Source organism: Toxotes jaculatrix, chromosome 19 (genome assembly GCF_017976425.1).
Source record: "Toxotes jaculatrix isolate fToxJac2 chromosome 19, fToxJac2.pri, whole genome shotgun sequence".
Classification (NCBI taxonomy): domain Eukaryota; kingdom Metazoa; phylum Chordata; class Actinopteri; family Toxotidae; genus Toxotes; species Toxotes jaculatrix.
In genome coordinates, this window is record NC_054412.1 from 15,496,443 (window position 1) to 15,523,623 (window position 27,181).

General features: G+C 41.5%; 3 protein-coding genes across 7 annotated transcripts; 1 reads left to right on the plus strand and 2 right to left on the minus strand.

The window, feature by feature from the left end:
• Positions 1 to 378: 378 nt before the first annotated feature.
• Positions 379 to 11,033, minus strand: selenoi (selenoprotein I). Of its 2 annotated transcripts, none has more exons than XM_041063830.1 (10): positions 10,857 to 11,033; positions 8,229 to 8,297; positions 7,565 to 7,673; positions 5,802 to 5,876; positions 4,896 to 5,158; positions 4,699 to 4,807; positions 4,569 to 4,617; positions 4,301 to 4,481; positions 4,028 to 4,207; positions 379 to 3,811 (listed from the first exon to the last, which is right to left on the minus strand). In XM_041063830.1, the coding sequence occupies exons 1-10, from the start codon at positions 10,911 to 10,913 to the stop codon at positions 3,704 to 3,706; spliced, it is 1,200 nt and encodes a 399-aa protein (XP_040919764.1). In that variant the 5' UTR covers positions 10,914 to 11,033; the 3' UTR covers positions 379 to 3,703. The 2 variants fall into 2 exon arrangements, with proteins under 2 accessions (XP_040919764.1, XP_040919765.1); XM_041063831.1 differs by having other exon boundaries at positions 3,746 to 3,811.
• On the minus strand, positions 9,414 to 24,742 carry agbl5 (AGBL carboxypeptidase 5). Of its 4 annotated transcripts, XR_005896434.1 has the most exons (18): positions 24,666 to 24,742; positions 23,233 to 23,527; positions 22,929 to 23,100; positions 22,620 to 22,786; positions 22,312 to 22,489; positions 21,965 to 22,143; positions 21,070 to 21,601; positions 20,752 to 20,921; positions 20,407 to 20,542; positions 19,918 to 20,135; positions 19,600 to 19,802; positions 18,697 to 18,873; positions 15,332 to 15,474; positions 15,127 to 15,179; positions 14,801 to 14,994; positions 14,428 to 14,558; positions 14,169 to 14,325; positions 9,414 to 9,425 (listed from the first exon to the last, which is right to left on the minus strand). XR_005896434.1 is itself a non-coding variant. In XM_041063826.1 (17 exons), exons 2-17 carry the CDS (start codon positions 23,445 to 23,447, stop codon positions 14,248 to 14,250), a joined length of 2,946 nt encoding a protein of 981 aa, XP_040919760.1. In that variant the 5' UTR covers positions 23,448 to 23,527; positions 24,666 to 24,742; the 3' UTR covers positions 12,736 to 14,247. The 4 variants fall into 4 exon arrangements, 3 of the variants coding, with proteins under 3 accessions (XP_040919760.1, XP_040919761.1, XP_040919763.1); XM_041063826.1 differs by lacking the exon at positions 9,414 to 9,425 and having other exon boundaries at positions 12,736 to 14,325; XM_041063827.1 differs by lacking the exons at positions 9,414 to 9,425; positions 18,697 to 18,873 and having other exon boundaries at positions 12,736 to 14,325.
• ost4 (oligosaccharyltransferase complex subunit 4 (non-catalytic)) lies at positions 12,064 to 12,749 on the plus strand. Its single transcript, XM_041063832.1, has 2 exons — positions 12,064 to 12,201; positions 12,621 to 12,749. The coding sequence occupies exon 1, from the start codon at positions 12,065 to 12,067 to the stop codon at positions 12,176 to 12,178; it is 114 nt and encodes a 37-aa protein (XP_040919766.1). The 5' UTR covers position 12,064; the 3' UTR covers positions 12,179 to 12,201; positions 12,621 to 12,749.
• Positions 24,743 to 27,181: the final 2,439 nt, after the last annotated feature.

The window sequence follows — 27,181 nt, forward strand, 5'->3', positions numbered from 1 at the left end:
TTTCTTCTTTTTTTGAGCTTGGAAATGTTGTATTCAAAAGATTTCTGAGTTACTGAGTGCTGTTTTTTGAGCATGCGTTGCTACACATGCTTCAAATTGGAGGTGTGATAGTTGGGTTTTGATTTTGGTAGGAGTGCCTGACGTTTCTGGCAGATGTGTGCTGATACCAGCGCTTCATCTTGGAGGGAAAGTGTGAGGTTCTGCTTTGTTGTTGGGGTGAACATGTTAATGCAGCTGCAAACTTGAGGCCTTTTGTAAGAAATGTGTATAAGTAATGAAGAAGAACCAGATATGGTGAAACCTGATGGTACCTAATTAGGAGGACACTGTGGACAGTAACCTGTTATCTGTATTTAATTGTGGCGCAGGCGATATTTACAGTGAAGACATGAAATGACTTGAGTGGACAAGGTGCTGAGTACATTAGGCTCACAGTTGCTCTGTGCTGGTCCCTGGTGGATATTAAAGGAACAATCATAAAAGTTTGTGCCTCCAACACAATAACGTGGTTAAAGAAAAATTCGCTTTTATTTGTTTCTGGACAGTCCTTTCTTTCACTGGTTAAATACAACATCACAAGTAGCCACACCGAAGCCCTGGAGTGTTTGCCAGAGCAGCATTTTACAACAACTTAGTCACAATTTGAACAGCTTGGTTCATTGATCCGAGGGAAGGGGAGGGGAGGGGAGGGGAGGGGAGGGGAGGGGAGGGGAGGGGAAGGGGAGGAGGGGGATTAAGAAAGTTTGCCCTAGAAAGTGGTGAGTAAAGCTGAGGAGCACACTACAAAAAAATGCCCAGAAAAGTAGCTGTGAAAATGAACGTTTGATTCTAAAGAAACTAAGGGATTTATCTGCCAGCAGGATGAGAGGCTTGTTTGTTTTAATGTTTGTTCTTATTATTTTGCCTCATTTTTTTGTTTCTTGAAATGGCACAATTTTTCTCATCCTGCTGACATATTTTTTATTTCCTAAAGTGAAATGCCTTGTTGCATTTAGCATTGTTTGTAGTGTTTGCAGCCTCCAAACTATCCCAGAGAAAAGACCTGAAGGACGATCCAATCAGCAAGTGGAACAGCAGAGATTAAAGACTGTTGTCAGATGTAGGAACTGCTACCTAGAGAGCTTTGTAGCTTTGCAGGGTTTGGAGTTGACAGTAAGAACACTGCTGATTGGCATCGTCTCCTGGTCTGTGTTTGGAGAAATCGGCCTACCGAACAATCCCGTTTTGTAAAAATAAAATAAAATAAAATAAAATAAAATAAAAACAAAGAAATAATGTAGGTATTTACACAGATATCCACACATACAGAGTATACACGCATACATTAACAGTACACATGGATCTTCACATACCCAGACAGTGCATTTGCCCACCAGAGAAACCGTTTTGGTGGTGAAAGCTCACAGTCAGTTGTTCTCATGTCTCTACAATCTACAGTCTCCACAGTCACAAATGTGGGGCTTCATTTAAACGGACTCAACAAATCAAGTTTCAGCTATTATAATGTGCTTATGACTGCATACAAGCGTTATCCAGTTGCAGTGCAGAGATATTGGAAACCAGCATGGGCTACTTGGCTGGGTATTATGGCAGTAGAGTTGGATCTTTTTGTTCCTCCCAGACAAGACAGTACTGCAGAGACACTACAAGGTTGTGCCTAAATGGTCACAGTTGCTCAAAAGCAGTTTGTATACAAAACTTCTGGGCAAGTGATTAAAAACACATATGCAAATCTGAAGTACATTTTGCCCCAGTGTATCTGATGTTTCCTATGCACCTTTCAGTCACTGAGTATGCTGATTATTACTGTGACTCGACATTCACATTCAGACTTTGTGTTCACATAGCTTTGACACTGACACATAGCTCCCAAATGAACTTGCCACAAGGCAAGTACTAGGTTTTCCCAACTGGTTTATTTTAACAGCTCTAAAACCACAGTATATATCTGATCTAACTGTTTTTCTGTCAGGTGAAAGTGAGGTGTGACATGTAAACCAGAGCCCCAGCCAGGGTTTGAAAATGTTAGTGAAGACTCATGGAATCTCTTAGTCTTGGTTCCACGTTGATCGTTTAAATTTCAATCAGGCCAAACTTGAACCTTTAGACTCTTTGAGTGTAGCTGGGACTTGACTCGAGGTAAATGTCCTCACAGACAGACATGACTGTTGACTTTTCAACAACAAGGCCAAAGAGGATTCAAAAAGGTCAGGCTACACACAAAAGAACTTATTTCCTCCAAACTATAATCCCACTGACAAACTCTTTATGTTGTAATTTGAAATAAAATGACAGATTTTTGATTCTTATTTGGCCTTGCTGTAAAAAAACAACAACTTGATGAGAAGCCAAGTCCAGTCTGCAGCTACTACTGAAGACCCATCTTCACAACGGAAACATTCCTTGAATCACACAGAAGAACAGTGTTTAACAGACTGAAAAAAAAAATACACACATTATCTGACAAACAGTATAAAAGGTGTGATAACCGTATCTATATGTGAGCAGGAGAGTGCGACGCCAGGCGGTGTTGTGGTGTCTGCGGTGTCTTTTGCAGCGGCTTGTTCCCTCAGAGTGAGTCCGCTCCGTTCATGGTTTTTGGACACACTCTTCATTCAAGCGCTGTGCAACTAAACCACACACCGTTGCCATGGCAACAGACCAACAAATAGTAGCAAAATTGTATATATAAAAATGAAAAAAAAAAAAAAATAATAAAACAGAACGAATCAGCATGAAGACACGACACCTCAGAGGATAGGGAGAGCTGGGAGGCCAGTGCTCAGACAGAGGTCAAAGGTTAGTAAAGTTCAAAAGGTCAGAAGTTACCCTAGTCAGTTCTTGCCACGGTTGATCGGTTGGTCATTATTCAACTCAGCCTGCTCGTGGTAGCCGTCATTACAGAGCTGAATGTGGAATTATTAGAGGGAAGTTTATACAATGTTTAACAGGACCAATCCTTTTTTTAAAGTTTCATTTCGTTTAAAATAAAATGCCCCCAAACCCCATTAACACATACAGTATATATAATTATTAACATATATCACCGAGATTTCCAAATGAAAATCATCGGATAATCAACAGGTGACTGAACCTTTAAACTCTGGACACAGCTGTGGATGTGTGAGCCACATGTAGCCAGAGTTCAGAGGCTTGGTCAGGTTTGAAACAGCACTACTTTAGGCATTCCTGTTGATGCAGTAAACTGAAATGGCGTTTCCCCAAGGCATACTATACATTCATAATACTATGTGAGTGCAACTGTTGGTGTGTGTGTGTGTGTGTGTGTGTGGCTGTGTTTGTCTTGAAATACCTGCCACGAGATATAAATTATCTGCATGAAAGCAGAATAACATGTGTTCATGTATGAGTGTGTGTGTTTGCATGGCTCGTCAGGGCTCCTGTCCTCACGACTGAAGCACATTTCCGTAGGAAACAATTGCACCTCATTGGCTCAACCAAGTTAGCCAATCACCAATGACGGAAGCCAGAGCCCCTGGGCCCGCCCCCATCGCCGAGACCGGAGTTTGGTTGGTTGGTCAGGACTGTGTGCGCGCGTTGTATCTTTATGTGTGTTTGGTGACCGTAGAAAAGAGGGCCATTGGTCCATTCCACTTGCGGCGTCCTCATGGATGGAGGGGAGGGGATGCGTTTTCCGTGGTGATAAGGGTGAAGTGTCGGTAGCGTAGAGGAGGGGAGGAGCTTAAACCTCCGCTCCTTTCAAGCCGATTCGTTCCTCCTCCTGTCAGTCACTGTTGGGCTTCTTCAGGGAGAAGGCAAAGATGTTGAAGTGGCTGCTGAGCTGTTGGACCTGACAATGGAAATAAAAACAACATCATCATTATTTTTGTATAGCATTCTACTCCGCAGGTGTAATTTCCAAACATCTATAAGGACAAGACTGAAACAAGGGTTTCTGTTAAACTAGAATAACTTATTTCTGAACTCACTATAAGTACATAGAAGAAAAGACCTTCATGTATTAAAGGGAAATCCAAAAGTTAATTATCCATATGTGTGCTCTTACCACTGATACACCGTAGTGTATGTGTGCTAGTATGACAGCGGCTGTCCACAGATGCAGCAGTAGCATCTCGTTGGCGACCACCCCTGTGACCGCTAACAGCACCACCACCAACATGGGCACCAACAGCCAGCTCAGCGCCTGGCAACGCGTGTTACTCATCTGACACACAATCAGCTTACACTGCAAGGTAAATACAAACGTGTACACGTGAAGACAGGAACTTGTGTTATGGTAATCATGGTTATGGATGTATGTGTGTGTGCAGACTCTCACCGTGACATTAGCGAATGCTGTTCCCACCATGAGGTAGAAGATCCTGGGCTGCTGCTCGAGGATGTTGGATGGAGAGTACACCACCCAACTGGTGGACAAGATGAAGAGGAGGACGGGAGAAAGGAAGGGCAGGAAGGCCTCATACAGGCTGCTGTGCTTCAGAGTGTTACTGCGGTAAGCCCTGCAACACCACGTGAAAAGTTTAGAGCACTGGGTGAAAATAATACTACAACAACATAATAAAACACTGGATGAAAACTTAACTTACTTCAGGACATTATAGAGGCTCATGGGTAATGTCACAGTGAAGGAACAAGCTGAAAATCAACAAACATTAATTATTGCAGCTGCTTCGGCAAAGGGGATGACTGTATTTAGAGTGATCAATCACAGCTTACCGATGATCATAAAGGTGAAAAGGTCTCTGTAGAGGAAGCGAAACAGGACTGGCTGGTACCACGTTTCCACGCCGACCACAGCAGTGACCAAGTAAACGAGGGAGATGGTCTGGAAGGAGACGAGCCACCAGACATCAAGTCAATAGAAAGCCGGAATGTTAATGTGAATGGACGCTAATGTTTGTCTGTGTCTTTACCACTTGGCTGATGTCGTATCCCCAGGGCAGGAACAAGATGCCAGTGTTATATTTCTCCCAGTGAGACAGGATGAAGGAGAACAGCACCACCCACAGGATGTAATACAGTGTGGCCACACTCACGCCGCTGTCGCCACGCCCAAATATGGAGTATACGGTGGCCACAAAGAAGATGCAGGCCCAGCTGTCCAGGCCGTGGTCAAACAGCTCCCCTAGTGGTGTGGAGGAGTTGGTGCGACGCGCCTGCTTACCATCGACGCCGTCTATACACAACAAAGATGCATGGATCATTCCATACACTGTATGTTTATGTGAGTACTTATTTAGAAACACATAAAAATGCTAAAGATTTTCTTTGTTTATTTTTTTTTTCTTTTTTTACATCTTACATTTCAAGCAAAGCTGCTGCCCACATTCACATAACTACACAAAGTCTCTGAAAACAGCCACATTCCCACTTCCCACCACTGAAATTCACTGTCACAGCCTCTGGTCTGGACTGCACTCATTTCATCCACATATGGAAGTTTTCTGCAAACACGCCCTCATATGAAACTCCATGTGGGAGTTTCATATGAGGACATTGTTTTATTTTACTGCATCACAAAATGTCAGCAGGATTTTAAACTTGTATGTCTACAAAGAAGGAATCTGACAGTAAAATAAATCTGTATGTATCTGACTGTAGTTAGATTCACTGACTAACAGCCTACAGAATACTTATATTTTCGATATTTGAGGGCATCTACTGCATTCAACAACAGACAAAGTGAATTTGGCATGACCAGTGTGTGTGCAGCCTATATACATATCTATATTGTGCAAGAAGAATTCCCCTTGAGCCTCTCAAAAAGTCACAGAGAGATGAAATAACACTGGGGGGTTGTTACAGGGGTCAGGACTCACCAAGTGTATAGGCCAAGAAGTTGAAGATCCCTGCAGCAACCCAGACCCAACTAGGCACGTGTTCATGACCTGCAGCTGAGACACAAATAATCTAAATATACATCACACCACACAGAGACACAGTATAAAAAACTGAAAGGCAAAGTGTATACAACTAAACTGAGTGAACCCTTGGTCATCACTAAAATGCTAAGTATTTACAGATCCTGTCCCTTTACGACTATTTTATTTCTTTTTAGCCAAAGCCCCCAAAACAATCAGGTTAATTTGAAAATCAGGAATGTTTGACTAATTAAACTGTAATGAAAATGTCCATATTTAAGAATAAAAGACAACAAAAGTCAGTACACGCTGCATTAGTGAGATTCCATTCTTTATCTTTTAATATTTTGTTTGTCCTTCTTTACTTTTGATGACAGATTTGATCCTCCTGGACCATGGATGATACCAGTCTTGCACAAATCTGTGCAGAGATGTTCTGCTGCTCTTCACAGATGATTCTTCTCAGCTGCTCTTTGCTGGAGGGGGTTTGTTATTCTGCCTTCTGCTCTGAAATACTCCAAAGGTTTTCTAGTGGATTCAAGTCGGGGACACACTTGGCCAGGTGAGAGTTGTCCCCTTTTCCTATTTACAAACTCTTGTGTGATTGCTGCAGTGTGTTTTGGGTCATTGTCATGTTGGAAAATTCCTCTCCTGCTGAGCTTCTTGAGACTGGGAGTCTTCTTTTGAGTCAGTATTTGTGTAAGCAAACGTACATTCACAGTGTTGTGAATAAATGTCACCTCCCCTGCACCTTTTGCACTCATGCAGCCACATGTCAACACACTCCCACCTCCATATTTTACAGTCAGAACCAGGCAACTACTGTGGAAGCCCACACCAAACATCTGGACCTCATGTGACCAAACACTTATTTTGGTTTCATCTGACTGCCAACATTCATCATGTTCTTTGGTAAAGTTTAATCTTGCAGTTCTGTGGCCTTTTCAGAGCAGTGTTTTTTTTTTCGTCCCCGTCCTCTTCATGCAGTGTCCTTCACATTGTCTGATCAGACTTTAAAACACCGATGTAACATTTTAGTGATATTGCACAGTTGTACTCAGCTTTGTTGTTCAGTACACTGTAAATTAAGCCACTGAATTTCACTATTCTGCCTTTACCTACATTAAACTCCTCTAATCTAAAACCAAAGAGAAAACTCAAAGTGGAATAAAAACTGCCACAGAGCATATTTCAGATGAACCATTAACGTGTGTATAATCTGGTTTAGCTATTCCTGTAAGAGCTGACTCCTCACAGCAAATACTGTAGTGAGGTCATTTTGACCAACATTCATATTGATTGTAAAGGTCAGAGTAACAGTCATGTGTCTTTGTGTGTTTATTTATGTGTGCAAAAAGTATGTAATTATATGAGACAAAGACATGATACAGTACGGTGTCTCGTCAGTGTTTTACGTCAGTCTTTGTTTATGTTATAGAGATTTTATTGTACATGTTAACAGTTGTAGTTTGGGGTGTGTGTGTGTGTGTGTTTGTATGATGTCATGGGTTAGTGATCACTGATCTGTAATAGGCCGTCGTGTTTCAGTAAGTGGTGGACTTTGCCTTTCATAAATGTTACACGCCTCTCATTCTGTCACCATCTTTTAGACTAGATATGGTGGATTCAATCAGCTCATTGAAGGTTTTAGGAGGGAAAAAAACCGAACAACACTCCCTCATGCAAACCCAGGGGGAAGATAAGTAGTGCAGAGGACCTACCAGAGGCAGTGAAGTCAAAGTCGTAGAAGGCCAACATGAGGAAGTTCAACACAAGAAACATAAAGCCTGTGAATGTAATAAGGTTTGGAGCCAACCATCTTGGTAGAAACTGTTGAGAAGGAAGTTGACAAGGACAAATAGATAGTGAAAAAGAGTTAATTAACATGTCATTTAGATGTAATAGTCGTAATAACAACACTGACTACATAATGAGACAGTACTTAATTCTGTCACACATCCTGGACAGTTATGTATCTGCTGGCAGTGACGATTTTAGAGGAAGGAACATGAATTTCTTAAAATTAACGTCAGATTTCAGTCATGCAGAGATTAATGTGAAAATAAAGGCTTGATACAGAAAAGTAAACAAATGTGTCATTGGTCAAATAAGCTGTTTACAAGGGAAATGGACGTGTTTATCTAAAGGAAGAACAGTTTGTTCATGTTATCAGGTACATGAGTGCATTCAAAGCACCACACTATCTCCAAAGACCAAAACAGGCTTTTACAATTACAGACTGATGTGTTCTGACACAGAGACAAAGGAGAAGATGGAAATGTGTGCGGCGGTGTTGTTACTGTATCACAGCAGACGGCTGGAAACCTCATTAATGATGTAGCAAGTGCACACACACACAGATCGAGTTGAACAGGTCTTCCTCACCTTCACTACAAAGTTCCAGAAAGGGTGCATGACGTAGATAGACAGGGGATTTGAGTCCACTGCGCTGTACTGCAAAGAGACACATAATGTAATCAGTCAGGATGTATCACATACCAAGGGTTAATCTACTGTGAATGCATTTTTAATATTTGATTCTCACCATTGCAAGTAAACCCGGGCTCGTAAACCCGGGCTCATAAACACAGGCCATATGGCCTCACATGTAACTTGTTTACTGGATAATTCTGGTAGCCTGTCATCATCATGCAGCTCAAAACAAACCTGATTCCAGTCTTTGTAACTTTATCCGTGCATGGTGAACAAGTGTGAGAGCTGCAGTGTAATGTACCTTCAGTGGAGTTTATACAGTTTAAGAAATGTGTATGTTTTTTTTGGTGTGTTTTGTGACGTGAGGCCATCCACTTAAGAGTAAACGCTAACTCTCTGGTGTCAGTCTTCTTGGAGGGCTGTTTTCTGGGATTGATTTTGATTTTTAAACTTAGAGCTCTTTCTCTCTCCTGGTTCACTTGGAAGAGGATTGAAATCTGCGTATTGGATTACAAAAGGGTTAATTATTGATTTTTAACTGAACTCTTCTCACAAGAGCAGTAAACTCCCTGGAGTTTAAATTAATCACTACAAATGTGTTTACTATAGACATACTACAGCAGTTAATACTAAAAGCCAACCAAGGGCACAGATTAATGCTTACAACAGCTTTTTTTTTTCTTTCTCATACACAGGCTTGTGGTGGACCTGCACAATTAATGATCAAATCCATTATGAAGGTTTCAATTTTCACATTTAATAATGACAGATTACTGAAACACTTCGTTTAGACTGTCCACTGTGGACTAATACAGTCATGGTGTTATGTAATACCAAACAAGTGTGTTCCTCAAATCAACAAAAATAACCAATGTGATTAATCATCACCCCATATGCAAGGACAGACAGTGTGGCCATAACTCATACCCTCATCTTGTACAAACATGGTTACACAAATGAAAGGATGTGAGAAGCAGAACGATGGGTGACAGCATGAAATACAGAGTGAAATTATCAGTAGCACATTCTTTTGCTCTCCACTTCAACACTTGTGTCTGGGCACATTTGCACACCTTGTGAGAAAACAAGCTCCATGTCAAACAGAACCACAATCCTTTCATTCACTGTCATTTGTCATCCTCCGATCTCCTCAAGCTACTAATGCCCGGGGCACAGTAGTCAGTGCGTGGGGTGAGCCACTTAAAAAGCAATTATTGGAAAAAGGCCCCTCGTGATAAACAGCTCAAAGGAGTAGTTTCTCGCAGAAATCAAAGGAGAAGATAAATAGCCTCAGAGACCTTTGCTGAGATCTTTTAAGGACAGACAACATGACATATCACCCATCAAAAACAAAAAAACACATCTTATATCGGAATACGCAGCTTGCATCATATCACCTGAGCTGCTCATCTTAAACTCCAGGGCTACAAGTCATACTAATAAACCAATACATGTATTGTGGCCAAGTCACATTCTGACCCCTTATCAATGCTGAATCGTCTTGTGAGATGCTTGAAATAACTGCCACTCCTTTTTTTCAGTCTCCCATAGCCTCCACGTACGACCACACTGACGCCTATCTTTATGGTAAGTGAACACTAAAATGTTTGTGTGACACACAGAGGGAGGTGGTACTAATCTAAACCTTTTAGAGACACAACTCTGTGCGCACTTGACTGCTTCTAAAAGTGATTTCACTTGTCAGTCCCCTTGTCAGTTTCCCATCAGTCTACTGGTTCAAGTTGAGTGGTTTCCCCCCTATCTTTCCATTACAGCAACTACTTGGTTTTTGTTTCTCTTTTCGGTGATTGCAATCATAGCGTAACAAGACCTGGGCTTCTACACAAAAAGGAGACAGTCGGTGAATCTAATCGCTAAAATGTGTGAAAACACTTAGTAAAATCCTTATTTCATAACCAAACACTGGCAGCGAAAAAGAGCCGTTAGCAAACTATTAGCACATCTGCGCCAAAGTCAAGCCGCAATGGTAAATAATGACACTTCCGGCAATCGCTTTCGAAATAAATAGCATTCATCAAATTTATGCCCCACAAACCTCTCAAACGGACCCTACACAACGGTAATGTTTATTTAGCTTTATTCACCAGTCTTTAAATAGTGTGCCTAATGCTTATATGCTCGGGTTCAAGTATCTGATCATCAAACTGCCCCTTTGCTGAAGTACCCTTGAGCAAGACACTGAATAAGTATTTTCGGACTCCAAAGGTGCTTTTAATTACTAACCCCAAACGTGATCGCTAATCAATCAATGATTACTGGAAAACTCCATTAAAAATATATAGGAGACAACTCCATAGAAGATACCATCAAAATGGACCAGAACAGAACGTAGTGTAGTTATAAATAACGAGACAAGCTTTATTTTTATTTTGAGCTTTTATTTTGAGGAAAAACTTTCTCAGCATCCGGTATCATTTCAGCTAAGCCTGGCTACCTTAACACACTCTGCCAGGCAAGCACCCTGCAGATCGTGACAGCTAGCTGTGAAACACACATGCACGCACACACACATGCACTGTCGGCTCAATGGCTAGCTGCTAACATAGTATTACAACATACCTTGTATTTGTCGAAGCCCGCGAGCTGCTCCTGAGTGACATATTCGTAAAGAGCCATGGTGGTACAGTCTGACTCAACAATGAGAAAAATAAATATCTCTTCCTTTGGAAGTCCAAATGCCCAACGTTAGCTGCCGAGTCGAAGTACCATCTAGCTTAGCCGCTGTCGTTCACGCCGGGTGAGGTGATGTCGACACATTTGGGCCACGCCTTCTGAGTGCAAACATTCAGCTAACCTTAGCTCACCACCGCCACCTCTGGCTTGGATGACAGGTATAAAAAAATTACTAAAACTATTGTAACATTTTGTGGACTGGCCCAAAATCACACCGTTTTTATTAGATATGGCGACATTGAGAAAATGAATTGTCAAAATGGTTGGTGAGGTGTTTTATTTTCGTTAATTAATCACTGGGGTCTGCTCTATTGAAGCTATTTCTATGGCGCTCATAAACGTGACGTGGCTTTCCTCTCCAGCCGGAAATAAGACCGATTTGCTTGTTTGCTGTTGTGCTGTTGTGCTGCTGTGCTGCTGACGAATCGCTATATCAAAGAGTAAAAGCCCAAATTAAGGGATAAGGTAAGTAGTAACAGTAGCTATTCTGCACTGCAATGTGTTTGTTTTTGTAATTATGTTGCAGCTTCATTTAAGCGTCCCCCATATTTGTTAGTTTAACAAGTGTCGGTTCCACTAGCTGGCTAGGTAAACGTTACCTAGCTTGAGCGTCCACTAGCAAAACTGACGTGATTTACAACCACGTTTATAAATTCATATGCAAAATGCAGTTACTAGCGATGTGTGGTCAGAAAGTCACCGTTGGCTTTTTCAAAGATTAAAAAAATGCTTGCACAAGATTTTAAACGTTGGTGGGTAGCTAGCTAATCACCGAAATCATGCCCACAATTATTGTGAACATAGGTGTGTCATAACATTGAAAAACTGTGTATATATAATGTTCACTGTGATTGGTTTCCTGCTTAAAAACAACTCTGCAAGTTGGTGATTTCACACCACAATGAAATTAATGTGAACTAGTGATTGAAAGGTCATAAAATGCATTCAGGTATCTGAAAAGCCACACTACACTGTAGTGAATGAACGGAGATGACACTAACTACAGTAAGCATGGCTTTATAGTAAACTGTCTTGCAAAAATATCTATATCTCCAACTCCATTACACTTGCTCCATTGTGTCATCCTTGGCAGAATGGTAACAGACGTGCAGCTGGCCATATTTGCCAACATGCTTGGCGTGTCATTGTTCCTGCTGGTTGTGTTATATCACTACGTCGCTGTCAATAACCCTAAGAAGCAGGAGTAGAGTCCCACAATATGGCCGAAGAGGTGAGTGTAATCTGTGTTTGCCTAAAACGATTCACTGCTTCACCACATATAAACCTTGTTTTTTCTTGTTTTTTTTTTCCTTGTTCTTTGTTTTTTTTTTTTTTTTTTGCCATTTTCCACTGTGCTCTCGAACAAACCAGGTTTTAACACAATGCTACATTACTGAATGTGTTGAATAGTTCCCTCTATGGTTGAAAGTATGGTATACTAATGATAAGAGAGCAGTAAATGTAGTGTTTTGTTGGTCATCATGACTCATAGGAAAGTAGTTCATGTTCATGAGTAAAAATGTGGAGGAAGCAAACTTAAATGTTCATTTGTAGTGTTGTTTGCTAGCTGTGGCATATTTAACTACAATCATGAGTTTTCTGTCCAAGTTTTATCACATTATCCTGTTTAATGTCTTTTTCTCTCCACAGATGAGATGGGGATCAAAGCCACCACCTTGGAAACAACATTCCCTGTCTTCCCACCTTCTTTCCTGGAATTTCTATGTTGTAATGATTGCACAGTAATGTTTTTTTTCTAATAAAAATGTGTGAAGTCCATTTATATTGCTTTTTCAGTAAATTCCTTAAGTTATCCCTTATTTCCACTGAGTTATTTCGCAAAATTTAAAGTACATGGAGTTTATTCCAAGTTAATTTATTGATACTTCAAGTTTCTTACAGGTTCCAACATAGTCTCATCTCAGTTTAGTATGACTATGATAATATATAGGATTTGTTCCCACACTGGTGTCCTGTGGAACAAAACGCTCTATAGCAGGGGTGTCCAAACTGTTGCACAAGGTTTTTGTTCCAACCAAGCAGCAGCACACCAGACTTGACCCATTTAATCAACTGATCTCAGTCTTCAGACAGCTGATTGGTCAAACTGTGTGCTCTTCATTGGTTGGAGCAAAAAGCTGCAGCCACACGGCCCTTTGTGAAACAGTTTGGACACCCCTGCTCTATAGGAATGTCACAGAAAAAGTATATTCAATACAAATATATATTGCTCATAATAGTATCAACTCACCCTTGGACTTTTTTATGGTTTATTAAGCTGAATTAGAGCAGAGGTAAGTAAATTGTTGACACTCAAAACAAACAAAAGGGCCTCTAAATGTTTATCACTGTTAATTATAAATAAAATATTTGATTAGATGAGTATCCATCCCCTTCCTACTCAGTGTTATCATAGTTATTTTTAACAGACAGTTGCATTCTTAGCTCTGTTTCAACTTTGGGCTCTAACTTGTTTCTCAGTCACCCATATAAGGTCTTACTTGGAAAAACAGGTTGCTGCGTGCATTTGACCCTTGGTCAAAGTAGGTATGATTTTTCTAATTTAATCTAACATTCCAGTTACTTTTCTGTTGGCCTGTGTGGTAAAACAAAGTATGAAAAAGTCCAATGGGAGGTGAATACATTTTATGGGCATTATATGCAAAGCAAAAACAACTTCTGGAATAATAACATTAAATGCACACTTATCTTGAACATTTGTTTCTAAACCCACAAAGGAAAGGACATTGTAAAGGTCCTGTTGTGCTTGTCAGTCTGAGTAAAAGTTATCCTTTTCTGTAATAGTACACGTGTCTGACTGTGAAACCATACACAATATTTATCAGTGCATAACAGTATTGGTCAGAGTGCATTTACTTTGAGTCTTTTTGGCAGAGGGAAGTGACTAAAATTACAAAAAACACAAATGTGAGGTACAGTGACGGTAGCTGAAATGTTAAAAGATATTTCAAGTCACTGGATCCGGATCAGTTGGAAAAGTGGGACGGGTAAAGTGCTCCTTTCCTCTACCTCAGCCACTGTTGTGGTGTCATTGAGAAAAGGCACTTAACCCCCTGCTGCTCCAGTAAAGCTGCTCAGTGTACTGTGCAGCTCCTTGGTATGTGGAACATGCATGGTGGAAGACACCATGCATGTTCAGGAAACTGAATAAATAAAGATTAAAATGTTGTATTGCACATTAAGATCACATTGTAATTTAGCCTCACATTAAGCGAAAACAGACATTTACACAGGCGCCTCCTCTTCTGTGTAATTCCTAGGCTTCTCCACACAGGGTCACTGTCTCACACAGGTTCACAGGCTCAGGCAGCGGCATTGCTGGAGTCTCCTCAACCTTCGACGGCGACATGACAAGCATGTATAAGTCACTTATTTGTCTCACTGTAATGTTGTGATAATTTGATTTGACATTGACAGTGTGCATATTTGTTTTAACCTGCTGCAGTATCTCATCCATCTCTGGTGAAGTTTCTATGATGGCATTTCCTTTGCAGTGTAAACTCCTGTTTGTGTTCTTCATTAGTGCTTTAGAAGCCAGCTGTATGGCACCATCTTTCCCCGGTATACCTGCAGAGTGAAATAAAACAGTGATGTTTACTGAGTACATGTACAGCTTACATACTAAGAGAGAACTCAAAGTAGCAATGCCGTGCTGCATGTGAAAATTACGGATTAAGAGGAAATATGTTCTGTAATGCACAGTCACCTGTATGTGAATCAATAATGAAGCCAGACTGAGTGGTAAAAGTATGGAAATGGGAAAAAGCAACTCCTACTTTGAAAATGTGTGTGTGTTTGTCTGTACATGCCTGACAGCGACAGGTGTTGGTGGAGGCCTGGTCTGAGCAGCTTCCAGACCTTCATGGTGGCTGACGACTCTTTCTCTCCAGGTGAGGATGGATTATTGCTATTAGAAGCTGTTTTTCTGTCACGTGTGGAGGGGGTGTCAGTTGATCCCATCCTCCGGATGGGGATGCGGCTCACATGAGGTTGTAGCTCACACCTGTGCAGGCAATGAAGAGGTCAACAGAGAGGAAGACTAATGTCCATAATAAACAATGTCCCTCTGTGGCAATGCAGATTTGAAATCTCATTATCATAATTTTCTTTTTCATTTAGGCAAGACTGGACTCACTTGCTAAATTTGATGGAGGAAAGGATGTGTTCAGGCCCCAAGTCTTTGGCAGTCTGTGACAGACGGAGACATTACAGCAAGGCTTCGTACACCAAAGGTATGTTGTGTGTAAGATATATTGGATGTAGAAAAAAATAACAAAACAGGTGATCCGAGAAACGAGGGGCGTTTGCTCTCTGTGAGTGATCCAGCAATGTCAGCTAACCTCTGCACGGGACTCTGTAGAGTGATGACTGGTTGTAAGAGTGCGGCACCCTCTCCCCACGCGCCCAGGACGCATGGGGAAAGGCGTTCTGGACCAACCCTCTGAACTGGGTCCACCAGCCTGAAAGTCTGGACAGCTGAGGCCTGTTAACCAGATGAAGGGACATGAATACAAAAAAAAAGAGGGAAGGAGAAACAGTAGGTAGCAAATAACCAACAAGCAATACAACATTAAAAGATGTAAATCTATTTCAGGACAGTTAACAATTTTTAAAAAATTACAAATGTAACATGATATAATGTCCTATGGTTTGACTGTCAAGCACCTTTGACCTTTTTGCCACCAAGCTGATAAAGATCACAAACAACAGAGTGAACAGAGAGTAGAGGACTCACACACAGAATCTGATTCACAAAAGGATAGTTTTTATTCCAGAGGTTAAACAGAGAGGCGGTAAAGGACAGCAGCACATTCAAGAAGGTGATAATTTTTAGATGTTACACAGACAAACACTTAACCGTAGTCTGGTATAGAAGGTTAGCACCACATTGAAGAAAACGGAAACATTCCCATGAGGAGTATAAAGCAGAAAGACCTAATGAGAATGTGACTACGCATACAGTGTGTTTCCACCTAAAGCTTCTGTTTTTTTTGTTATTCTGGTTGAAGATATTTCAGCTTTAGAGTCGAAACACCTGTGAAACAGGACACTGAAGTTCACAGTGAGAAAGCAGAATAAAACTACAGTACTCTCTCTCCCCCCATGTTTCAGGGCACCGGTCTAAATTGAAAGCTCATAGTACATTACTCCCACTGCGCTCAATGAAGTGGGCCTAGGCTACATGAAAGTCACCATCATAGTGATGCATTTGAAAAGACTTTTATGTCTCCATAGCACAAAATGACAATCAGGTTTTCAGAAGGTTGACGGCTTTACGTCTGCTGTATGTAAGAGAGGAACAGGACAGTGTTGCAAGAGAATCACTGGCTTTTGTTTGATATCTGATCTAATTAGCTAGCCTTTTGTGAAAAGTCCTAAATATGCCCCTTAAAGATAATGTCCAAACATCATCAGTAGTTATATATTCTTTTGTTTAACGATACAGTGTTTTAGGCCTGTATACTCAAAAAAGCCACTAAAATATATATAAATTTCTCCTTTTTATTTTCGTTCTTCATTGCATCTTGTAAGGGTAGGTTTCTCTAAATCAAGCAGACGTGGAGGCAAGAGGGATGACCTATCAGATATCAATATAATCCAGGTTTTCTGGTAAAAAGGATGAGCAGAGCCTCCTAAACCTACTGTTTACAACAGAGCAAGGCACACCATAACTACAATGTCGCACAGCACTGGAACTGACGATAGCTACAGCGAGGCAAGGCCAGATATTCTGAAAGCTCTTTTGATCAAATCAATCAATGGTCTGTTATTACAGGATGTATCTGCTATCAGACATTCTACCTCTGCGTCTTCAGTGCATCTAAAATTAAAATGGCTGGTCTTAAAACACAGACCATCATCAAGTACTTGGATGACAGCACACAAAACTGAATTACAGACAAATTACTATAATTCCACAGTTGATCTATGAGTCTTACATGTAGACCAAGACAACAAGATAAATTCTCACCTCTACTAACCACAAAATATATTAACTCTGACCATCGACAGCCTACTACACACCTGCCAAATTCAATGTACACGACGAAACACACAAATGTGCTTGAATAAATAATCATCAGTTTTTTTTCTTCACCGGTTTGATGAAACGTAATAAAATTAAAAAACTCTACACTTTATTTACACCAATACCAATATTGGAATCTTATTAGAAAATTATGGACACTTGCCAACTTTGACTTAGTCACACTGCTGGAACAAACACATAGTTTTAAATGATATTGCTTGTTTGCAAACAGCTCCATGACACAACGCCAAAGTTTTGTCATCCACAAGGATTTAAGCCAGTGATGGTCCACATGAGGTTTCTGGCAGTAGGCTACTCTGTGAATATCATAATGTCAGGACCATGACTGGACTGACACTGGAATGATACAGGTTTCATAAATATCACAGAAATGAGTCACCGGCTTACATACAAAAATTAAACAACAGACCTTTTAAATTTAGATTTTCAGTCACAAGAAATTAAACATAGACTACAGAACGCTAAATGCTACTCAGAACTAATTTCAAACATGACCATAGTGGGACGGTGTGATCGTCCTGCAACTTGCACTGTTTTACATATAAACATTACAGAGTGACAGATATTAATATACTGAAAAACTAAACAAAAGATCAGATTTGACTGAAACAGAAGCCACACTATGTTCAGTCTAATTCTGCAAACCGCGTTAAATAGAACAATAATTCAAAAATTAAAGTGCAACGAGGCAAAAATAATTAATATTGTAGCTGATTATGGGAAAGAATAACTGTGAACAGAAGATTTAAAAAATTGTTAGCCCTGGCTATTTCCCAAATATCAGCACAGTAAAAAGGTGAGCTTCTTAGCTTATCGGTTGTATAGAGACTCAAAATGCAACTTACTAAATGCGATGTAATCCTTTAGTGTACTGTTTATAATATCAATGTATACTGCTATTATCTGCTATATATTCTGCAAGTGCTAGGACACAATGATTATGTAGCCAAGCAACTTCCTCTCTTTGCTAAACATGTTAACACACTAACTGCTCTGATTTGTTTAGTAAAGAGTATCCGCAAGAACCACATTAGAGGGTTGTGTGTTACGCAATGTTTGATTTGAGGTTGGTAATGGGGAAAAGGTTTCTCAACATATTTCAGTCATAGCTGAGATTTGAGGAACACTTGCACTCTCAAGTGTATTATTTATCCTAAGGTGCTAATACTGGAGACACATGTAATTATGCAGATATGTGCAGGAGGAAATACGATAATATTTGAGGAAAAGTTAGAAGAGCTAGCACCAGTGATGTTTTATTCACACACAGACACTCACCCGCACACACCCGCACACACACACCGAACAGTGATCTGCATTTGTTTTAACCTACAGGGAGTGCCAGGCAGGTGCAGGTTTCTGTAAAGACATTCTCTTGATATAACTTAACGCACCTCTCGTCTGATACTCAAAGCAATCTGAAGAGTTTACACTCACTTGGCCCACCCACACTCAATTCACACTGACACACACACACACAGGCCCAGGCTCTCACAGGATAGGTTCAGTCCTGGGTAGGCCCAGCTGGAGTGTTGGTAGCCGGCGGCAGGCTCTGAAGGAGCAGGGGGCTCAGTTTGGAGAGCAGCCCGGGGCGGGGCAGAGCCTGCAGGGAGGGGAGCAAGGTGGAGAGACTGGGGGGCTGAAGGGAGTACAGACCTGTCATACTGACGGAGGCCGGGAGGGGACAGGAGCCCGCTGCACACACTGAGGAAGATGAGGAGGAGGAGGAGGAAGGGGGTGAGAGTGGGGGGCGTGAGGGGGTGTGGCTGTTGCTGGGAGACCGTAGGATGGAGCGGTGGTGGGGGGGACGTCTCTTTTCCTGAGGCTTAGGGTCTACAGAGAGGGAGACACATACACACACTAGCTCAGACACATGCAGGGGGGATTGTGTGCAACACAAACATAAAGTTGCTACGTGTGGAAACTGCCCTTCACAAGAGCCATGTCCTGAGGCACACCAGATGTTAAAATGTTCTAGGTGAGAAAATTGATGGGATATAGTTAGAATCAAACTAATGTAAAATATTACTATCATCTAAGAATTTTACCACCCAAACAATCAATTTGGTGCCTAGAAACAGGGCTCATTAAAACATAAAAGTCATGCAGTTTCATCCTCAGTGTGGGCAGGAATTACGTTAGAGGTTGCATGCACAGACAGCAGCAGCAGCAGTTGGGGCCATGCTCGGGTCATGCAGGGATCATGCTGATACTATACGCCACAGACATTCAGGACATTTGTTAATGTCTCTAAAATCAAAGCTCTCCCAAACCTGGGACTGATTTTACATCCCTGCCACAGTAAACCTGAAGCTAACTGCCACTGACACACACTGACACATCAATCTGCCATCCTAAAAGAACCACACTACCAGCCATCAACCGTTCTTAACATCAACAATAGTAAAAAAAAAATTATAATAATAACAAAAAAAGAGGATGGTAGCAAGAAAGAGACACTAAACGACAGAATATGTGGTGCTGAAAGACAAAAAGACAAGACAGGCGATAGGAAGTATCAACCTGCAAGACAGGTAGATGGCTGAGAGGTCAGCTTACCCCTGACTGGCCCGAGTGTCTTGTTGCCTCCACGTCCACTTGTATGTGTGCTGGTGTGCTGCGTGTGAGTTCGGGGTGGGGGGCAGCCAAAAGTAAAGCTCGGAGAGCTGTGCATCTTTGGGGAGGGCGTCTGGCTGCTGCTACTGTGGCTGTTGCAGCGAACACGGCTGAGGGTATTCTCCGACGCTGAGCCAGACAGACAGCTGCCAGGGAAATTACAAAAAAAAAAAACAACAAACATTTTTAGTTTAACATGAGAAAGAAGCACTGATGTGCACATTTGTGTGTAGGTTGTTTGTGTTCTTTGTTTGAACTCACTTGTTGAAGTTCTTTGGCGGTGAAGCCTTGCTGCCACTGTGGTGTATTCTTGGTGGAGGGTGAGCATTGATGTGTGTGTTCAGGCCTTTGGTGTTGCGGACATGCTTGAGGATCCAGGCTCGGAGATTGGTCAGGCAGCTGTGCTCCGACAGAACCAGTCGTGGCCAGGGGTTACACTCTGCCATATCCAGGGCTGAGGTAGCCACGGCACGCCCCACCTGATGCACAGCATCACTTGAATTTACTTAAGAGCTGCCTTATCTTGTTAGTTAAATTTTGTCTGCAGATAGGTTTTGCAGTTATCAAATTACACAAGCATTAAAGCCACATTGCAATAAACATGCTGCTGACAGAAAGTCAATAGCTTGCAATGCAGTGTGCTGAAAAGTTGTTCATTCATGGACGCAAACAGCTTCAGTCCTGACAGTGAATTAAATTTCCGTCTGAATAGGATGAAATACCTGTAAAACAAACCACTCGTCTTCCTACCTGTTCAAATATTTCTGGAGTATACTTTGGAGGGAATGATGGCGGCGGAGGGGGGGTTGCCCGTCCGTTGTCGTGGCAGGCAGGTGGGATGGTGTTCATGGTTTTTCCTGTGTTGTAGTTGCACTCCAAAGTATAACTGTTGGGGAGATGATAACAGAAACATGACTAACTGTTGCAGCAGCTGTTGTTTTCTGCATTTATTTAATACTTGACTAATGCAGACTTAAAAAAAAAACATTTAAGATACACAGCTTTGCACAACAGATAAAAAAAGCTGCTATGTGCAGTCTGTACTGACTACAATGAACATCAACCGTTGGAAGTGTGTGTTCATTGAGGTCTGACCTGTGAAGCAGCCCTATGGCCTTGTGAATGGCCACCCGCCCGCTGCCTTCCTTAGACTGCCCATCTCTCTTGTCTCGAGCGTACATGTTTTTCTCTGAGAAGTTACAGCCAAGGAAATCAAAGTGGGCAGAGTTCACAGCGATCAGCCTTGGGTACAGCATGTTCTCTACCTGCAGACAGAGCAAAGAGAGCGTAGTGAGGCTAAGATGTTGGTAACAAAGGTTTGACGACAGTATTTGATTATTTGAAGATCATTTAATATTCGTCCAGAAATATTCCAAGGGAAGGGATGGAATAAATAAATAAATAATCTTTAACCTGCTGGCTCTCATCAGGAAGGCTATTTCCGTACATGAAACATCCACGTTTGGAGGCGTGGCCATGTAAGTCCACATAATAGGCCACACCTCCCTCCTGGGGTGGAATTGATTCCTGTTCCTCCACCTGTGGGACTGTTACCTCTACAGTAACAGGGGCTACAGTCTCTGAGGAGCTCGATGAGCTGTTCTGGTCCCTTTTCCCCATCTCAGTCGTAACCCAGACGTTTTCCTCCATCACCATGGGAACTTCGGGCTGCGCAGGATTTGCGTCCTTTTCTGCAATTTGCTGGTTCAAGCTGCCCTCAAGGGCAGTGAGGGGAGGGGCTTGATGCTGATTGGCGGGTTTGACGTGAAGGGGAGGGCTCTGTGTGTGCGTAGGGCTGTTCAAATGAGTGCTGGACTGTGTACTGTGCAAGCGGTTATGCGTGTGGTGGTAGAGCAGCAGTGTTTTGGCTGCATAGATGGATGGGTGCAGCTCAGGGCTGGGGTTCAGGTATTGTCTGTTCAAGTTCACTCCCCTGGAATCAGTCCTGAAAAACACAGACAGATTGCTATTAAAAAAACAGGCTTTTAACATTGGTGACAAAACACAGCATAAGCCCTACTACACATTCTTCTTCTGTAATAGCGGAGTAATTAGTATACTTGAAGGGCTATTCTGGTACATGTTGGTGATTCTTTAAAGAGCAGCTGGTACAGATGTTATTTTTAGGCATACGTCATTCCAGATTTTTGATTATCGAAGAAGAGGCATCGTGTTATAAATAGCACAAAAAGTTCACAAGAAACACAAAGTGTAATCTCAGAACAGAAGCCACGCTGATCTGACCGAGTCATCGTTGTTGTGTGAAGCTGTAATCATACATGTAGAGTATGTGAATGAGAATTCTTACCTGTAGTGTCCGCGGACAACCCCGTCTGGGTTGAGCATGGGAATGAGCTTGAACACAAACATGTTGCGAAGCGCATGAGCGCGTGGGTCATCTCTTCTTAGGATAAAGTTTAGGAAACCTTTGAACACAAAGGAAGAGGGAGTCTCCCCTGGGTGCACCCGACTGCTGAGGAAAAACACCTGCAAACACGTGTAGACACACAAACGCCAGGGGTCAGCTTCACCACTTTGACATTATTAGGTTTTTCCGCATCGGCCTGAGCCTTAGGCGTTGCTGTTAATAGCCATTAAAGGTGCCACATTACAGAAAGAGAATAGGGATTGTGTTTATGTACGACTGAGTGATACCCTTTTGCTGGAGAAGCGATGAGGCCTCGGAGTGTTGGTGTCGGGAAACAGTTTAGGCAGACGTGGTTCTCTCTCCTCCTGCATCCCGCTGCAGTTGGTCACAGTGAGCAGGTCCACCCTATTGCCATCTAGAGAGTGGCACAGCAACTCCCTATGATAATACACACTGCTCGGTGCACTGGCAGACGGGGATGGAGATTGTAGGGAGCAGATGTTGGTAGAAAAGAGAGGGGCACAATAAACAAGTAAGCCACAGGTCACTTTCCGTACAAAGCAGTGTCAAATGATATGTGTTGCATGCGTTCTACCTGCTTGGACTGAGTTGAGAAGTATTGGGGTAGCTCCCATCCAACTGCTGTAGCATCTCCTGGCACTCAGTGTAAGAGAATGGATAGCAGAAGGAGAAGTAGGTGGTTGCCCCTCGCACCTCTGACAGTCGGTGAGTGAACGAGAGGATGAACTGGTTATCTACAATCTGGAAAGGGAGAGATACAAAGGAGGAAGAGACATATTATTAGAGAGATAATTATAGCTGTCAGGAAGTCAGACTGACGGCACTCTGCCTCAGTGGCTCCTGCTGCCAAGATCCTCCGCCTGACTGAGTGTGTGTATAATACCTCAGATGTGGGTCTGTCTCGGATCCTTTCCCATCGGTTCTTGCCAGGTAAAGTGCGTACAAGAGGAGCCATGCCCTGGCTGTAGAGCTTCCTCTGGTTATTCATGTTCATCACATTGATCTTCAGTATCTTTCCAGGTGCTGCACCACGCACACTGAAGTAAAACCATGATCTAAAACACAAACACATGATTGTGTGTGCAGCGAATCAAGGTATTCATCTACAAAGAAGCACTGTTCATGCCTTTTGCTTTCCTCTCACGTAATAAACAAAATCCGTGTGACAAAAGCAAAAGTTTTCTTACCTGTTTCCATTCTCATGTTCTGTGCCAGCGCAGTCTGGCTGTGTCCACACATTGAACTCATAGTCAGGGATGAGGGTTGACCCTGAGGGGGCACTCCCACTGGAAGCTGTATCAGAGGAAGGGCTAGAACTGCCCTTCTCCACCTTCTCCACACGTGCCAGGTTCCCTGAGTCAAACTTGGAGCTGAACACAATATTACCAAAGCGAGCCTCCATGGTTCTGAACTCTGGCCTCTTTCACTTTTCTCCCCTCAGGTTGTTTGTGAAGTGCTGGTCAGAGGTCTGACATAGACAGCCTGTTATGAAATCAGAAAAACAAAAACACACACTAACTAAATATAAAGGAAGAAAAAATAAGTGTAGGGATGCTTCTGGTGTTCTGTCTAGAGAAATAAGCTGAAACAAGAGGACTATGTGGCTATAACAAACCCAGACAGCTCCCTTGGTCTTACATGGTGCAACCTTGTACTGCAATGGCACAGTGCAGTCTGAGCTACAATATTCTAGGCTGCATGAAATTTCTCAGTTCTCAGCAGGGGTCCTGGAGCTGCAACTCAAACAATTCTCAGCAAGCTGATGTGCTTGTAAACATACACTTACTGCCAGCAGTGACCCCAGTTATGGCATTTCTTCATGCCAGTGGGGACATTAAATTTATTTATAATGGATATTATAACAACGCAGATATTTAGAATTCACATTTCAGATAGTCAAAACTGAACTGCAAATATTTTTAAATAGAGGCAGCAAGCAAAAGACAAAACAATCACCATGTAATTAGATTTTTTTGTTTAATTTCTTAAAAATTAAATTAAAATTTCCACTTGTTCCACTTGATTCAAGTCAACACATAACAGCGACAACCCGAGGCCGACAAGGAAACTACAACCATGGTCAAACTAAATGCAAAATTTGTCTACATTTGCAGTCCAATGTTCGCTAGATACGTGTATTCACAGTGCCACTAGCGCAGATAAACTGGTGAATGGCTGCTTATCGTTTACGAGAACATGTCTACACCTCTGTCCTGAGGGATAAAATTAATGGCTGCTGTTTGATTCAGTAACAGAGCAATAACAACAACAGCTGACCGAGAAATACAGCACAGAGGAAAGGGGGAGTGAACTAAGGGTTGCAAGCTCTACACTCGGTTAACAAAATACCCTCGATTAACACGGTTTAGATTAGAAAGTGTTAGCTAATATTTACTACTATGCTAGTCTTGGTGGTCAACATCATACCTTTATGTTACACACAGCTAATAACGCTAGCATACCTTTCTAAGCTACTGAGGCTAACTTAGCTACCGAACTAGCTGTCGTTGCACGAAACGACAGTCTTTTTACCGAACGGACGGTTTATTCGTCGTAACATTGTCACTGCATTTCAGCTGCACCAATGCTCTCACACGATACAATGCATTTTCAGTCTTACTGGGCTATTTCCGATCGATGTCCATTTTTGTTTTCACCGTCCTTCTCAACCCCTCAATTCATTGCTATGTGTGCTGCGTTCAGGGTTCTCTGTAGAAATGAACGCTGCCTGGAAATTTCCTTGTCCCTTCGGTTATCCTTACAGTCACAAATAGTAGGACGTTTTACAGGAGGTAGTACAACAAGATCTAAAAGTCATTTTCCGACATGATCAGTCACATATACAAGGAACCGTAGTTATATTGACTATATACTCTGTTCTTATGGCTCTGTTTGGATTCTGTATGGTGGTTATTCAGTGCAAAACACACCAAAATTACAGAAAACAAAATAGAGCAGGATCATAACCAAAATTTAAAATAGACAAAATGAGAATAAAAATGAAGCAATTACACAAAAATCTCAATAACAATGTGCAATCTTGCATGATGCCTTTTTATTGATCCTGGTCAAAGACAGTGTTTTGCACTGTACCGCAAACAGAGCCTGAGCACTTTGGTGAAAATGCTTTGGTAGAGAAACAGACTTCAAGACATCATTTACTGTCTTTAGAAAACCTATTTGTGATAGTACTACATAGTAAAGCTGTTGTATGATGTCATAGGTTTATTGGCTGAATGGAGATTATCACAACAATAATAACTTCAGCTTCAACCACTATTTGCTAGCCACCAGTTTCACAAGTGACTTTTTCTGTTCAAGGGACATTCTTTCAGTGGTGGTTTACCACATCTGAGAGTACATTATTATGGTAATGGTCCATTTAAATATAGACTTTTCTCTCATATGATTCTGTGTTGCTTTGACAGGTGCTGATATTGCTGCCCTTTGTATCAGTTCTGGGAAAGGACTTCTGTGAGAAGCTTGAAGCCCAGGAGGAGGTCAAGGTAATTTGTTTTGAAAAGCACGTAAAAACTGTACAGTTAGCTGTCCTCAACGAAAGTTTTGTTTGCATGTGTTGCAAATCCGAACCTTCTTGATGACAAGCTGTGGAAGAACATAGGTAAACGTTGTGTCGAGAGCCTCAGTGGTAAGCATCAGATTAGTACACAACTGCAACTTCAGTGTTACTTGACCTCCACCACCACAGATCTAGTTAAGCTTGCTCGTCACTTAAGAGACTGTGTATAGGTGGACCTTATATGATAATTACACAATTACACAAACAATGCCTGTCTGCCCTGTGTTGGCCTTCGTTCAAAACAGGATTACATATTATTGACTGTATCAGTAATCACTTTCTTGTCTATGGTGTAAAATGCTAACTTCCATCTGAGTTTATTATTCACTATGAAATTAAATATTGAGTGTTGGTTATGTAGGGTATAGTAATTGTTCTGTACCAGGGCTCTTTTTTGTGTGTGTCTTGTGTTGCCATGGTTTTTTTGTTTGGTTTGTCTACACTTGCTACCACGCAACCACAGCCCAGTCTCTGTTTTGCAAAAATAAACTGCACAGGATTACATAACTGTATAGCTGTCACAACAATTGTATCTTTTATCAAATTTTACACAATTTTTGAGCAACAACTGAAATTTCACTAACAGTAGTAAAGGCAACAGTAATGTGAAATAAAATAGAGGTATCCAATATTTAACTCTTACTTACGACTGAAAACTTTCAGTTGGCTCTGGGGTGTAGCAAATTACAGCAGCCCATTGTTAGGTAACATTGTGCACTGGAGGTATTAACCTTTTTACTCATTCTCTTATTTACCTTCAGGTCTACTCCTTGTGGTGACTTGTCTCAGTATTTTGTGTCCTTGTTAAAAAAAAACAACAACGTCAAACTGGGTTTTCTAAGAGTCACTTAGCAGTGTAGTCAGGGACACTTGACCAAAAAAAAGGGCTTATCTCTTGCTCTTTACAGCCAGACTACATTATTATTATTATTGTTATTATTAATAATTAACAGTTTGCACCCACTATAGTAACCAATTTCTAAAACTCTGTTGTTGTCATAGGAAATATTTAACAGTTCACATTACATAGTGCTTTTCTCTTGAAGTGAGCCTTTTGAAATTCTTGAAGGGCAACTAGAAATGAAACTATTGGGTGTAGGGTATTTGGCTTATTAAGTTGTGGCTGCATTCTATCACTCTGAAAATTTAGCTGCGTGTTAATGCTTTGTAAAAGTTGTAGATGACGATCAATTGATTTGAAATTCTTGTGTTTTGTGTCAGGGTGTGGCCAGCCCTGATTCGTATAAGGGTAGCAGATGTCTGCTGCTGTACTGGGATCCTTTCTGGGGATCCCAGTGTAAGGCCTCAGCAGGATTTTTGGTAAGTTTTTTTGTGATTTTTTTTTCTCAAAGTGAGCTACTTGAGATAGGCTCATTGTGTGTTACACAATGAAACTAATGTGGTCTTGTTGTGGTACATTTATGATGTTTTACACCTAAAAATTATTGAATAGCAAGTATGTCCAGAACACATTTTCTATTACGAACCCAAAATGTGGACTGAAGCCTCTTCAAGTTATTTAAGAAGTGGATCATCTTTTGTTTGTTTCTGTGACA

Coding starts and splice junctions, on each gene's coding strand:
- selenoi (XM_041063831.1), bottom strand. CDS start 10,913: ATGGCTCTTTACGAATATGTCACTCAGGAGCAGCTCGCGGGCTTCGAC. Junction 8,298..10,856: donor CGGGCTTCGACAAATACAAG/GTATGTTGTAAT, acceptor GTCTCTTTGCAG/TACAGCGCAGTGGACTCAAA. Junction 5,877..7,564: donor CTTTGACTTCACTGCCTCTG/GTAGGTCCTCTG, acceptor TTTGTGTCTCAG/CTGCAGGTCATGAACACGTG.
- ost4 (XM_041063832.1), top strand. CDS start 12,065: ATGGTAACAGACGTGCAGCTGGCCATATTTGCCAACATGCTTGGCGTG.
- agbl5 (XM_041063826.1), bottom strand. CDS start 23,447: ATGGAGGCTCGCTTTGGTAATATTGTGTTCAGCTCCAAGTTTGACTCA. Junction 20,136..20,406: donor CTCCAGAAATATTTGAACAG/GTAGGAAGACGA, acceptor GCTGTGCATCAG/GTGGGGCGTGCCGTGGCTAC. Junction 14,995..15,126: donor TCCTCCATCAAATTTAGCAA/GTGAGTCCAGTC, acceptor TTGCCTGCACAG/GTGTGAGCTACAACCTCATG.